Below are 12498 nucleotides of genomic sequence, written 5' to 3' on the forward strand. Positions count from 1 at the left end.
ATCCTCCAGTACCAATTAGTTTTTAGTTTTCCCATAGATGTCTCCATGCCACGCATTCTGTTAGCCCTTCTTGACCTCCCAAATCCAACTAAAAGATTAAGGACTAAGTATAAGAATGGAAAAGAATTATCTAAAATCGTTACCAACTGAGGTTATGAGAGTATGCCTTTGGCCTAAATGTACTCCTGTGGGGCCCATGTTCTTGGTTTTCTTTCCCAGAACATGTTCTGGCAGATGATTTAAGCCGTTCGCCGTCTTCTTTCCATCTGCAAACCCCCGTGCTCGTTTCTCTGCACAGAACCCAGAATCCTCTGTCCAACCCAGCACTGGTTTCCCCCAGTGGTTCAAGGTCATAAACTATAACACACACAGGTTACACAATAATGAAGAACCCGCTGTGTGTTCACATGAGAGGTGTCAGTGGGTAGAAGAGGAGGAGAGAAATTGCTTTATAATTGAAGGGGGAGCCTCTGTGGCATCTTTGACATCTGTTATTTTCCCACATTATCATTCAGCCTCTTCTCTTTTGTGTTCCTTACTATGTACTCTTTAGGTACACGGGTGACCTTTTTCTATTATGTCCTGCTGATAAATACCGTGATTCATATTTTATACTCTTTCTAGCCTTAGAAAAAAGCCTAGAGCACTGAGACCTACATTTGCTGATGGAAAGGAGTATGAACTCTTTTTTTTTTTTTTTTTCATTTAAAAAAATTTCCTTTAACTGTTATTTTAGGAAAATGGGCTCCTTCAGAGTTGTTGCTTTTAAAAGATCTTGAGGGGCCTAATGAGTATCCTAGTGACACATCTGGTGAAATAGCTTTAGCTAAAGAATTTTAGATGGAAGCGAATTTTAAATGGTAGTAAGAATGAAGCTTTATAAGTTTTAGTAAATGTTAACAATTTTGCGATCTACAGAGGGATAACTGCCACCCTTCAGATTTTCCCAATGACACTGTGTTTTATGTTTTTGAAGATAGAGATTGAGGCAGTAAGATCCGACCCCAAGCTGTTTTTTTTCTTCCCCCAAAGCCACTGTGTGGTGGTGGTTGCCCAGTCGCTCAGTCCTGTCCACCTCTTTGCTGCCTCGTGGACTGAAGCACACGAGGATCCCCTCCATTATCTCCCAGAGTTTGCTCAGACTCATGTCTACTGAGTCGGTGATGCCATCCAACCATCTCATCCTCTGCCACCACCTTCTCCTTTGGCCTTCAATCTTTCCCAGCTTCAGGGTCTTTTCCATTAAGTCTTCCCTTTGCATCAGGTGGCCAGAGTATTGGAGCTTCGGCATCAGTCCTTCCAATGAATATTCAGGGTTGATTTCCTTTAGGCTTGACTGGTTTGATCTCCTTGCAGTCCAAGGGACTCTCAAGAGTCTTCTTCTGAAACACAATTTGAAAGCATCAGTTTTTTGGTGCTTAGCCTTCTTTATGGCCTACCTCTCACATCTATCCATGACTATTCGAAAAACCATAGCTTTGACTTTACAGACCTTTGTTGGCAAAATGATGTCTCTGCTTTTTAATATGCTGTCTAGGTTTATCATAGCCCTTCTTCCAAGGAGCAAGCATCTTTTAATTTCATGGCTGCAGTCACCCTATGCAGTGATCTTGGAGCCCAGAAAATAAAGTCTGTCACTGCTTCCATTGTTCCTCTTCTGTTTGCCTTGAAATGATGGGACTGGATGCTATGATCTTAGTTTTTTGAATGTTGAGTTTCAAGCCAGCTTTTTCACTCTCCTCTCTCACCCTCATCAAGAGGCTCTTTATTTCCTTTTCACTTTCTGCCATTAGAATGGTATCATCTGCATATCTCAGGTTGCTGATATTTCTCCCAGCAGTCTTGATTCCAGCTTGTGCTTTGCTAAATTTGCTGTTGTCTGTGATGCAGTATGATGAACAGTGTGGTATTTGATATATGCAGCTGTTTTCTGCATTGAGGAAAAAGAACAAACATATCAGTGGTTGAGAGTGAGTGGAGTCTGATGAAAAGAAAAAGAAAAACTCTTGGGAATCAAGAGAAAGGAAGGTTTATCACAGATTTTCTAGAGACTTCAGGTTAATCATGAGGGTTTTTTTTTGTTGTTGTTAATCTTTTCTGTTTTGCAGTTGATTCATCCATCAAAACAGGGGTTCATTGCTCCATATTTCCACTAGTTTCTTTTGAGCTGTGGGACTTGTTGAACTCGTGATGCGTGCTTAGCATTGTGCTGGAAGTGATGTTACATGTCTCCTCTCATTAATTGTCAGCTTCTCATGCAGTCATAGTTTGGCAGATTTGCAAAGTGGGTTCACAGCTCCGGCTCCAGCTCACTGCACTGAGACCATGGTTCCCACATGCCAGCCTGCAGATGACTGTCTTTCCATCAGGAATTTTCTCCCTGTCTATGCAGAATAATAATAATTAATAGATCATGTTGTGAAATCATCTGGAAGCTAAAGATAATATATTCAGTTATTTTCCTTTTTATTAAAAAATACATGTTATTTGGTTTATGAAATAATAGTGCTAGTAGAAATCCTTTTTATAGGTCTCTGCTTATCAAAGTAAAACCTTTGCAAATCTTCGTTGATCCTCTCCTCCTGTCCCTTCTTACTTGTTTGTAGCTGCAAAAGCCTCCCAACACTTGGCTTAAGAAATACTGTCTCAAATAAACCAAATTCACATGTGCATCTGCCAGTTTTAAGGGCTAATATATGAAGGGATGGACGGTGATTTTGACATTGAATAGGTATTTATTCATAGCAATAATGTAGAGTTTACACTGATCTTGTGGCAGTGCTATCTTACATGTTGTAGCTTCATTCTGCTTGTCATCTTCATTGGGTTTTGACCTGTGATTATCGAACTTTTGGCAAGAAATTTTTTAGGGAAACGTTACACCTTGAAAGGATATCCTTTCTCACCTGTCACTAAAGCACCGAATTAGGAATCCCCCGACGTGTCATTCCTTGGTCCTCTTCAAAGCTGATAGCGCTTTGCCTGCCTTTCTCCTTAGTGACACGAATGAAGTTGACATACCCCCCAACACTCGAGTTGGCACCAAGCGCTACATGCCTCCAGAAGTGCTGGATGAGAGCTTGAACAGAAACCACTTTCAGTCTTACATCATGGCCGACATGTACAGCTTTGGACTCATCCTTTGGGAGGTCGCTAGGAGATGTGTATCAGGAGGTAAGTGACAGTGATACTCCTGGAGCTGCTGCAAATCCTTTCTCTCTGGTCAGAAATCAGAGTTATTGCATTGTTTACTAAATCAGATTTGATTTGATTTTCTCCTGTATTTCTGTTGATGCAATCACAGTCCTCCCAAACCATGGGATTTAACATCTTAGAACGGTCTTCGCCACCTTCCCTCCGCCTGCTACTACTGCTGAGTCTCTTTCAGGCACACTGCCAGCTTCCTCTGGCCTTTTCAGAGCTCACCCCCTTCTACCATGTATATTGTCTCCTTTCTCTCCTGAGCTTTTCCTCCAGCAGGTACTCCATCAAGTCAAACCCCCTTTCCTACCCCTTCCAGCTTCTGGCCTCACCCCGAACATCAATGGCCCCTTCCCTGTGGCTTTCTCTGTACAGATGAAGGGAGACACATCAATGTGGGGGGACACCCGTTGTTTAAGCCCCTAATTCTTGAATTTCTATGATACGTCCTCATAAACGAGCTTGAAAGCATCAGTTTGTATCAAAAGGAAATTAAAGCATAAGAGTGTCATTATTGTTCATGATAACTTTTCTGTAAACATAAGGATTCCTTAGTAAAACTAAGAAAAGATTTTTTTAAATATTCAGAGGTAATACTTTTGTAGTGTTTCATTTATTGCTGCATAATTTGCTCTCGGCAGATTTGAACATCTTTTAGGTGAGGAGCTGAGTTGCAGGCTTTTCCGTATCAAGTGCCCTGTTTATGCCTCTACTTTTGGTTGTGCTGGTTCAGAAAGTAACATTGCTGCCTTTCCTCAGGATGGCTGGTTCCTCACTTTCTCAAAAATTTGAGCTTATCCAGGGATCTGATAGAGCAGCAGGCGCTTAACTAGTACAGGGATTTTTTTCTTGGACCTGCCATTTATTTGTGAACCTTTGATGCGTTACTAAATTTTTCTTTGTTTCTGTTTCCTTATTGTCAGAAGGACGTGAATGATTGTATCTACCTCAGATGGTTGTTGTGAGGTTTCAATGATTGTAAAAAAGAATTAAAACTGCCTGGCGTATAAAGAGCACTCAGTACACGTTAGCTATTATTTTTACTTTTCATTTTGGTTGGTAGAGACTTAACTTAGGTTTAGAGTCATATTTAAATACGAAGGAGAAACAACAGATCAACAGGTATTCATACTTTCATAGAAAGATCATCTTCAATGATGCCTTCTAATCACTCTGGGAACTCTGTGCCTCGTGTAAGCAGTTAAAAATAGAAAACTTTCCCTCTGAAATAAGAGACGTCTTTAGGTCAAAAGGAAAGCAAATGCAGAACAAGTTTCCTAAACAGACATTTTATAAATCTCCTTTTGTAATTATGATTTCATGCTTTATTAAGAGTAAACGAGTCTGTTTTTGAATAATATGCTTACACTTATTTTTTTATTAAGATAGGTTTACAGAAGTTAAAGGAGTAGTAGAGTGTAGATTACTTTTCTAATTACGTTTTCTTGAACATCTAAAAGTGAATAGGGCTACAAGAAGCCTTTATTTGAAAGCTTGTGTGCAGGAATACAGGAGCCAGGATTCTCTACTTAGGAAACAAGCCAACCTTATGTAGACAGCAGAGTATTAGTTGCTTTTCTAGGGCTGTCTTTGCCTGTGGGGGTTAGAGAGGTACTAACATGTTCCCTTATCTCCATATGAGATTGATGTATATTTGTCAGAAAGACCCGGCTCTGTCTAAGACCAACTGTATGGTATCGGGCAAGTTACTTAATCTTTCAAAATCAGCTTTACTCATCTGTATAGTGCTATCTTATAAACATAGTTTTGAGAATCTAATAAGATAAATTATAACATATACTATTCATGCCTGCAGATCATAGACTCTCAGCAGATGAGTTTCTTTGCTCTTCCAGAGGAGACAAGCACAGAGATTCTGTTCTCTAACATTCTCCTTTGTGAGGATATTGGAAATTTGGGGTTTATCTTTCTAGTCTGGATACTTTTGGGTGAAGCAGACATATCCAGGTATAGGCCTTTCAGACTTTGGGAGAAAAGAGAAATTTTTGAAGTTTCAGACACAAAGGCAGCAGTTGTGGAAAATTTTGATAATGTTACTGCATGATAAGGAGAGAGGAGTAAGGCCTAGAGCGCAAAGACAGACTCCTGTGAATTGATAATTTTGTGTGGTTGGCTCTGTGTCTGTGGTGGCCTGTACACCCACCCCACCACCATGCATCCGTCCAGCCAGGTAAGGCACGAGCATTAGGCACCAAGGAAAATCTGAGCTGAATGAGATCAACAGCATCCTCGCTTAAGATTTCCAGAACCATCATTTTGAGGATTAGGAAGGGAGGAAGAACGGGAATGAAATGAGCGTCTCCTGTCCAGGAGACCTTTGCTTTCATTGTCTTATGTGGAGATGACACACAGCAGAAGGAATTAGTAACGTAGATAGTACATATATTTTTGATCTGTAATCTCAGCAGGGGACAGAATAAATGGTGAGTTGGAGTGATCTGAGAAAACTTTTGAACCTTCTGGTCCTTCATGATTATAAATGGGTTTGAATTTACAACAAAGGACATAATAAAGTGTTAGTCACTCAGTTGTGTCCAGCTCTACGACCCCCATGGACTATAGCCCACCAGGCTCCTCTGTTCATGGGATTTTCCAGGCCGGAATACTGGAGTGGGCTGCCATGCCCTTCTCCAGGGGATCTTCCCAACCCAGGGATCAAACCCATGTCTCTTATGTCTCCTGCATTGGGAGGCAGATTCTTTACCACTAGCACCACCTGGAATACAGTATTCTAAATTTTCAGTGTGTAAGAATACATTCTGATGATTAAGCAGAAAAAAAGTGTACATTTGACGTTATGTTATACAGCCATGAAATTAAAAGACGCTTGCTCCTTGGAAGGAAAGTTATGACCAACCTAGATAGCATATTCAAAATCAGAGACATTACTTTGCCAACAAACGTCCGTCTAGTCAAGGCTATGGTTTTTCCTGTGGTCATGTATGGATGTGAGAGTTGGACTGTGAAGAAAGCTGAGCACCTAATAATTGATGCTTTTGAACTGTGGTGTTGGAGAAGACTCTTGAGAGTCCCTTGGACTGCAAGGCGATCCAACCAGTCCATTCTGAAGGAGATCAGCCCTGGGATTTCTTTAGAGGGAATGATGCTGAAGCTGAAACTCCAGTACTTTGGCCACCTCATGCAAAGAGCTGACTCATTGGAAAAGACTCTGATGCTGGGAGGGATTGGGGGCAGGAGGAGAAGGGGACGACAGAGGATGAGATGGCTGGATGGCATCACTGACTCGATGGACTTGAGTCTGAGTGAACTTGGGGAGTTGGTGATGGACAGGGAGGCCTGGGGTGCTGCATTCATGGGGTCACAAAGAGTTGGATACGACTGAGCGACTGAACTGAACTGAACTGAGGATACACTGCCAAATTTATTATGAGATTCATAATCTCATATTGCAGTAATAGAAATAGTTACATATTGTACAGAATGAGTTTGGGGTGTGTCTGCCAAATTTGCACAAGATTTATATAGATTTTTAAAATTTTGGCACAGAGTACAAGAGCATTTATAAAATCAGAAGTAAATTTGAGATGTTTGTTTACTTAGCTTTTAGAAGTTAGGAAAAAAGGCTTGAAAGTGTATAATAATTTTTCCGTGTGCTTTTTATTCATTTTTTGAATATTGTGTCATTTGGGCCCATTTTTTCCAAGGTTGGTGGGTTTTTGTGGCTTTTTTTTTTTTTTTTTTTTGCTGTTTTTCAACCTGAACTTGTCTTTGGTGCTGATAGAAATTTCCTCTGAGAACAGTGTGTGTGTTAGACTTTTGTTTCCTCTTCACAGAAAATAATAACCTTATTAAGATCGTATTTTCAGGTATAGTGGAAGAATATCAGCTCCCCTATCATGACCTGGTGCCCAGCGACCCCTCTTACGAGGACATGAGGGAGAGCGTGTGTATCAAGAAGCTGCGGCCCTCCTTCCCCAACCGGTGGAGCAGCGACGAGGTGAGGTTGGAGGTCTTTTCTCCTTTTGCCAAAATTCCAAATACTTATTGCAGGAATTCGTCTTCTCTGTTGGGACGATAATGGTGTGTCATTGCAGGAATTTATTTGGAGATAAGTGCAGTATGTTACATTATCTGTTCCTTTCTCCTGTTTGATTTTGCTGCTTCCAAAATACATTGAATGGGTCAGTATTTAGCCGACATAACTGATAACATGGTTTAATTTACTGGTGATGTCCTGACACTTGCATAGAGGCTGTTACTTCTCCGAATGTGCGTGTGTAAAATATCATGAATTTTCTCCATGACAGACTCACATACAGCATTCTCTCATTTAATGAGAGAAGAGGTAGGCATCTGAAGAATTGAGTTTTCTGTACACCGAAGTGGTACAGGGTGACCTAGGTGAGATGCCTGACTGTGCTGTGGGTCTTCCTTAATAAGGATGACGTGATGCTGTGGGAACAAACCCACGCTCAGTCGGGCTCTGAGTGCGTCCTGGTGAAACCTACACAGCAGGTCTGAGAGGAGCTGCCAGAAGCAGGAAGTGAGCCGGCCAGCCTTGCCTCTCCTGCCCGCTCTGCGCCTTGCTCACCCCTTCTCCATCCACCCTGGGAAACTCTGGACCCCTCAGACCTGGAGTGTCTGGCAGCACTTGGGGGAGTGCCACATTCTGAGAGGAGTTTGAAGCATCCCTTAAAAAAAAAAAAAAAACAGTATCCAAGCCAGTGCAGACAAATGGACAGAACACTGTTTATAAACTAATTCTTCAGTGTTAATTGCATTTAAAAATAACTTTTGATTCTTTGGTTTTGCGGCCAGTTACTGAAATGCTAAATAATACATATGTTTCCCAGTGAGCTGTGCAGAAAGCTTTATAAGATGCTGGAGATTATATTATTTTGAAGGTGATTATGGGCATTGATATTGCTGAGTCCCTTCACTGAGGATTTCTAATGAAACGAAATGGTGCTTTTCAACAGGAAGGCCAATAATTGACATGCCACAGGAGAACGCAGGAGAAACTTGTAGTGAGGCTGTGCACAGGTCATTAATCTTGTTAAATGGTATAGTGTGATGCTATTATTGTAGCGGACAGCTATGATTGAGGAATAACCACGTTTGTTTGACTAGTATGGAATTAGATAAAAGATTTAAGTTCATCGAGTGTTAGAGACAGTCCGGGAGTGTGCAGCGGAATACAGGCTCCCTGGGTATTTCTGTATTTGTTTAATCTGACTTCAAAGACACTCTTCGACAATCAGCAAAGCCACCTGCTTGCTCCTATCACAAGGAAGACATGAAAATTTGTTTTAGTCCTTTAAGATTTGCATGAGAAAGGAATTTTTATGGAATTTTATGCCTACATGCTTTTAAGACTATCTTTTAAAAGTACATTCAAGTTTCAGAAACCCAGAACTAAAACCCAGTATCGAGTGCCAGCCTTACAGATCATACGTTTCTCTCGTGTAAGTCCAGTTTTCCTTTTCCTTCCTGCAGTGTCTCAGGCAGATGGGGAAACTCATGACGGAATGCTGGGCTCACAATCCTGCCTCAAGACTGACAGCCCTACGGGTTAAGAAGACACTTGCCAAAATGTCAGAGTCCCAGGACATTAAGCTCTGAGGCAGGAGTAAGTGTCTCTGGACAAAGCCAGCAGATATTCTTCTGTGTGTGGGCAGAGCAAAAGATGTTCCAGAAGCATCCACAGTACCAGCCTCGCACATCCTCCTGCTCCCCAGAGGGTGTATTCTTACCTCTCAGGGAGCAGCCTGGACAAACAGAAGTTTCCAGAAGCACGGATTCCTCGTGTCTGTCTGTAGGAGGGAGAAACTGCCTGGGTAATTTGTTCAAGATATGATGCATGTTGCTTTCTAAGAAAGCCCAGTATTTTGGGATTGCCTTTTTTTTTTTTTCCTCAAAAGATAATTTTGCCAAAATAAAACAAAAATGTAAATGTTTCAAGGTATATACTATTTTAGTTTAAAGAATAACAACTAAAGTTCTTCCCAGAAACTCTGCTGGAAGGTAAATTAAAATATGTGTTTCCATTGGTAAAATGTTGTTGCACTCTACCAACCAAAAGACAATCGTTGAAGCCGGAGAACCGAATGGAACTCATCTTAAAAGCCCCGACGTGCCCCTGCCTCCTCAGACCACTCTGGCCAGCCCTGCACTGGGGCAGCCGCAGCAATGTGAACGCACCTGGGTGCCGGCACCGCCTGTGTGGGACCACCTCTGGGGATTCCCACCCGTGACCTCCTGCAGCTTCAGAGGATGTGGGACAAATGAAGGTTTTGCGTGACTCTACTAGAAGTAAATGTTAACACTGTTCTTCAGAACCACTTTGTATTTCTGATTCTGTTAGGGTTTTTCTTTCATTAAACACAAAGCTTTTGTGTGTAGGACGTTGAACCCCTGCATGCTTTTGATCTCTCAAATGAAAGGATCAATATTAAGTGGATGTCAGTTGTGTCGAAGACAAGGCGCTTTAAAATAGAGATACTTTGCTCTTGTGCTCTAAGAAGATGGTGTCAGAAAAGTAGGCGGTGAGGATGGAGGTGCACGTGGCTTACGTCTTAGGTGTGCAGAAGAGACCTCCTCGGGCGCAGGGGGAAAGGTGTGCATGACTTACTGTGTACGAAGAGGGTTTCTTTGAGTTATTATCTGCCTTTTCTCTGTCTGAGTTTAGAGGACAGGAAACTTACATCAGGTTAATTGAACTAATTTTAATTAGATAAATATAACCTCCAAATGGAACAGCAGAGGAATGCTAGTGGAGACCACAAGATATTATGGCTGTCGTGACTGAGTCTAGAATAGATACAGATGGAGGATGTAAGTCTTAGGTGATAGCATCACAGGAGTGCTGACTCAGTTTATTTTTATTTTCATGATGTTCAACTCACTTTTTAATTTATTATTGTTTTCTTCTCCGTGGCACTTGTGCAGAACATCTCTCCAGCTATTCAGTTATGTAGGCATAAAAACTTTGGAGCAGCAGGAGTCAAATCATTGACAGGGCTAGTATTCCTTAACAACAGGAGCATAATAAAGGGTACAATTGTACACATCCCTCTGAACCTTATTCATTTGCTTCCCGACTGTGGTTTTTTTTGCTTCTTAGAATTCTGTTGTGTTTAGCAAAGAATTGGGAAGCCCCTCCTCTTTGCCCTTAAACACCCCCGCCCCCCCCCCCCCCCCCCCGCCCCGCCAAAACAGCAATTCTATTCTTCCCAGAATACTCCAGGGGGCAGTGTTTTATAACGCATTTTCATTTCCCCACTTGGTGGCTGAAGGATGGAGAGTTTTTGGAAATGTGACAGCTGCATGAAAAATGAGAAAATATTTTCCTGACTTCTGAAGTGAGCTTGCAGCTGGTGACTGGTTCCTCCAGAAAGCCTCCGAAGGCAGAGACTGACTGTGAGCTGTGCTTACCGTCTGGGGGAAGCAGTGTTCTGTATTCAGCATTCACTCCCCAATGCTTCATAACCACAGCTCCTTTGTAACAATATTTGCTTAATCCTTGAATATGAAAAAAAAAAGTTTCTGCTTTTTCAAAGATTAAAAACAGTTGGTTCCAAATATGATTAGAATGCTGCTTTTACTGATATTAAGATAACCTGAATAATAGTGTAAATGTTCCCTTTTCTTAGGTCAAATATTCTTTGTGATTGCTTAGAAGGGAGTATGTGGCTAAAGCTAAGTGTAATAATCATCTGAGCCTAGGAGAGAAACTTCAGTGCCTCTAATCAGACCATCTGCAAAACAAATAAGTACACATTTATGTCAGTTAAGTGGGGGCATGTTTGTGTTTCTTGATTTTCCCTAAATTTAGGTGATGTTTGGGCTTAGTGCTTAGGTAACAATGTGGTTTTGTTTTTCATAAGTTCTTATACATGGATAACTTCAAATCAGAATATACTGTGGAGAGGTGATGATTTGAAGGTAAGCTAGATTTCTAGGGATGTGTTGGTTCCTGTGAAAAATGAAAAGAAATTAAGATAGTGTCCAAATTTCTTTCATATAATTTGTTTGGTTGCTTTAGAAAAATGGATAGCTTACTCTCTAATTCCCAACCTGGTATACTCACTGTGGACATTTAAAAATTATTCCTGGTATACTTAAAAAGACATGTTAATTACTATTGTGTTTTAATGATATAAGAATTTATTTATGAATAGATTTTTTTTCCTGTCTTACCAAAATCCACCTCACTTAGGAAATATTAAATTGTTCTTAAAGAGACTACCTACTCACTTCCAAATAATTAATTTTGATTTTTACATTTCTGGTAGCTCAGAAGTGAATTTTATTTTTTTGTTTTGTCTCTCAATAGAATAGTGGGGACCTGGAAATAATGTAGATGATTGCTTACTTTCAGGACGATTTCAAAGACTAAAATTTTCTTCTAACCTTTTCCCTGCAAAGGAATCCTAAAATATTACTTGTTAGCTAATATAAGTTTTGTATGCTAAGATATTTGGGTTTATAGTTTATGTATGTGTGTGTATATTATATAAATATATGTATATATAAATACTATGTTCAGTTTGGAGTCTGGCACAACTCCATTATGTGGATTAGAGAGTAAAATATTATGGATGATAAAGTACTAAGTGAAACATAATATTTATTTATATAAAAGGGTGTAGATTGTTACATCACAGGCAGCAGTGTTATATGAACATTGTGTGTGAGCAGACAGGTCTCTGACCTCCTGAAACGCGCTGCTTGAAAGACACTAGTGACCATTCTTTTTATTCTCAAAACAAAACTTCTTATAAAATACGCTAAGATTTTATTTACAGGGAATTCTTCGACACGTTTCAATTGCTGCGTAAGCAGGTAGAGCGAGGACTGAATGCTGATCGACTCTCATGTTTCTAGAGTCATGCATATTCGTTAGAAGTGACAGTGTTTTGTGTTGTTGGTCTGTTCTTCTTTGTTGGTAGGTGGAAAGGCACTGAAAGAAGTACAGTTTTTTAAACTTGAAAAATTCTATAGTTATAGCTCCTTAGAAAACTTAGTCACATAGCCGTGGAAAGGAAGGAAGGCATCAGAAGTGACTTAATTTAGCACTTATGATTCCTTTTGTAAAACAAAACAAAACAAAAATGCCATATTTTTTGGAGAAAAGTTAGACTATATAAGGGATTTTGTTGTCTGTTTCAAAAGAAGACTCATTTGTGTTCTTTTGGGGAACCAGTGCCTTACTGAATTTGTATATACTGTAATTATTCAGAACTAGGGAACAAACAATTGTATTTGTTACAAATTGTATATGGCTTTGTTTTAACATTCCCCCTAATAAAATGG

At 40.3% G+C, this 12498-nt stretch overlaps 1 protein-coding gene across 47 annotated transcripts in view; it reads left to right on the plus strand.

The window, feature by feature from the left end:
• The window catches only part of BMPR1B (bone morphogenetic protein receptor type 1B), a 522369-nt gene extending 513229 nt beyond the window's left edge, over positions 1–9140 (plus strand). For all 47 annotated transcript variants that reach the window (XM_086406604.1, XM_086406600.1, XM_086406606.1 and 44 more), the window contains 3 exons: positions 2999–3174; positions 7050–7180; positions 8680–9140. In XM_086406604.1, coding sequence (XP_086262730.1) covers positions 2999–3174; positions 7050–7180; positions 8680–8805 — 433 coding nt within the window. In that variant the 3' untranslated portion in view covers positions 8806–9140. The remainder of the gene's footprint in view (positions 1–2998; positions 3175–7049; positions 7181–8679) is intronic.
• The last annotated feature ends 3358 nt before the right edge of the window (positions 9141–12498 follow it).

The sequence above is a fragment of the Bos grunniens genome, chromosome 6 (assembly GCF_055505025.1).
Source record: "Bos grunniens cultivar Pamir isolate PY7600 chromosome 6, Bosgru_T2T1.0, whole genome shotgun sequence".
Lineage (NCBI taxonomy): Eukaryota > Metazoa > Chordata > Mammalia > Artiodactyla > Bovidae > Bos > Bos grunniens.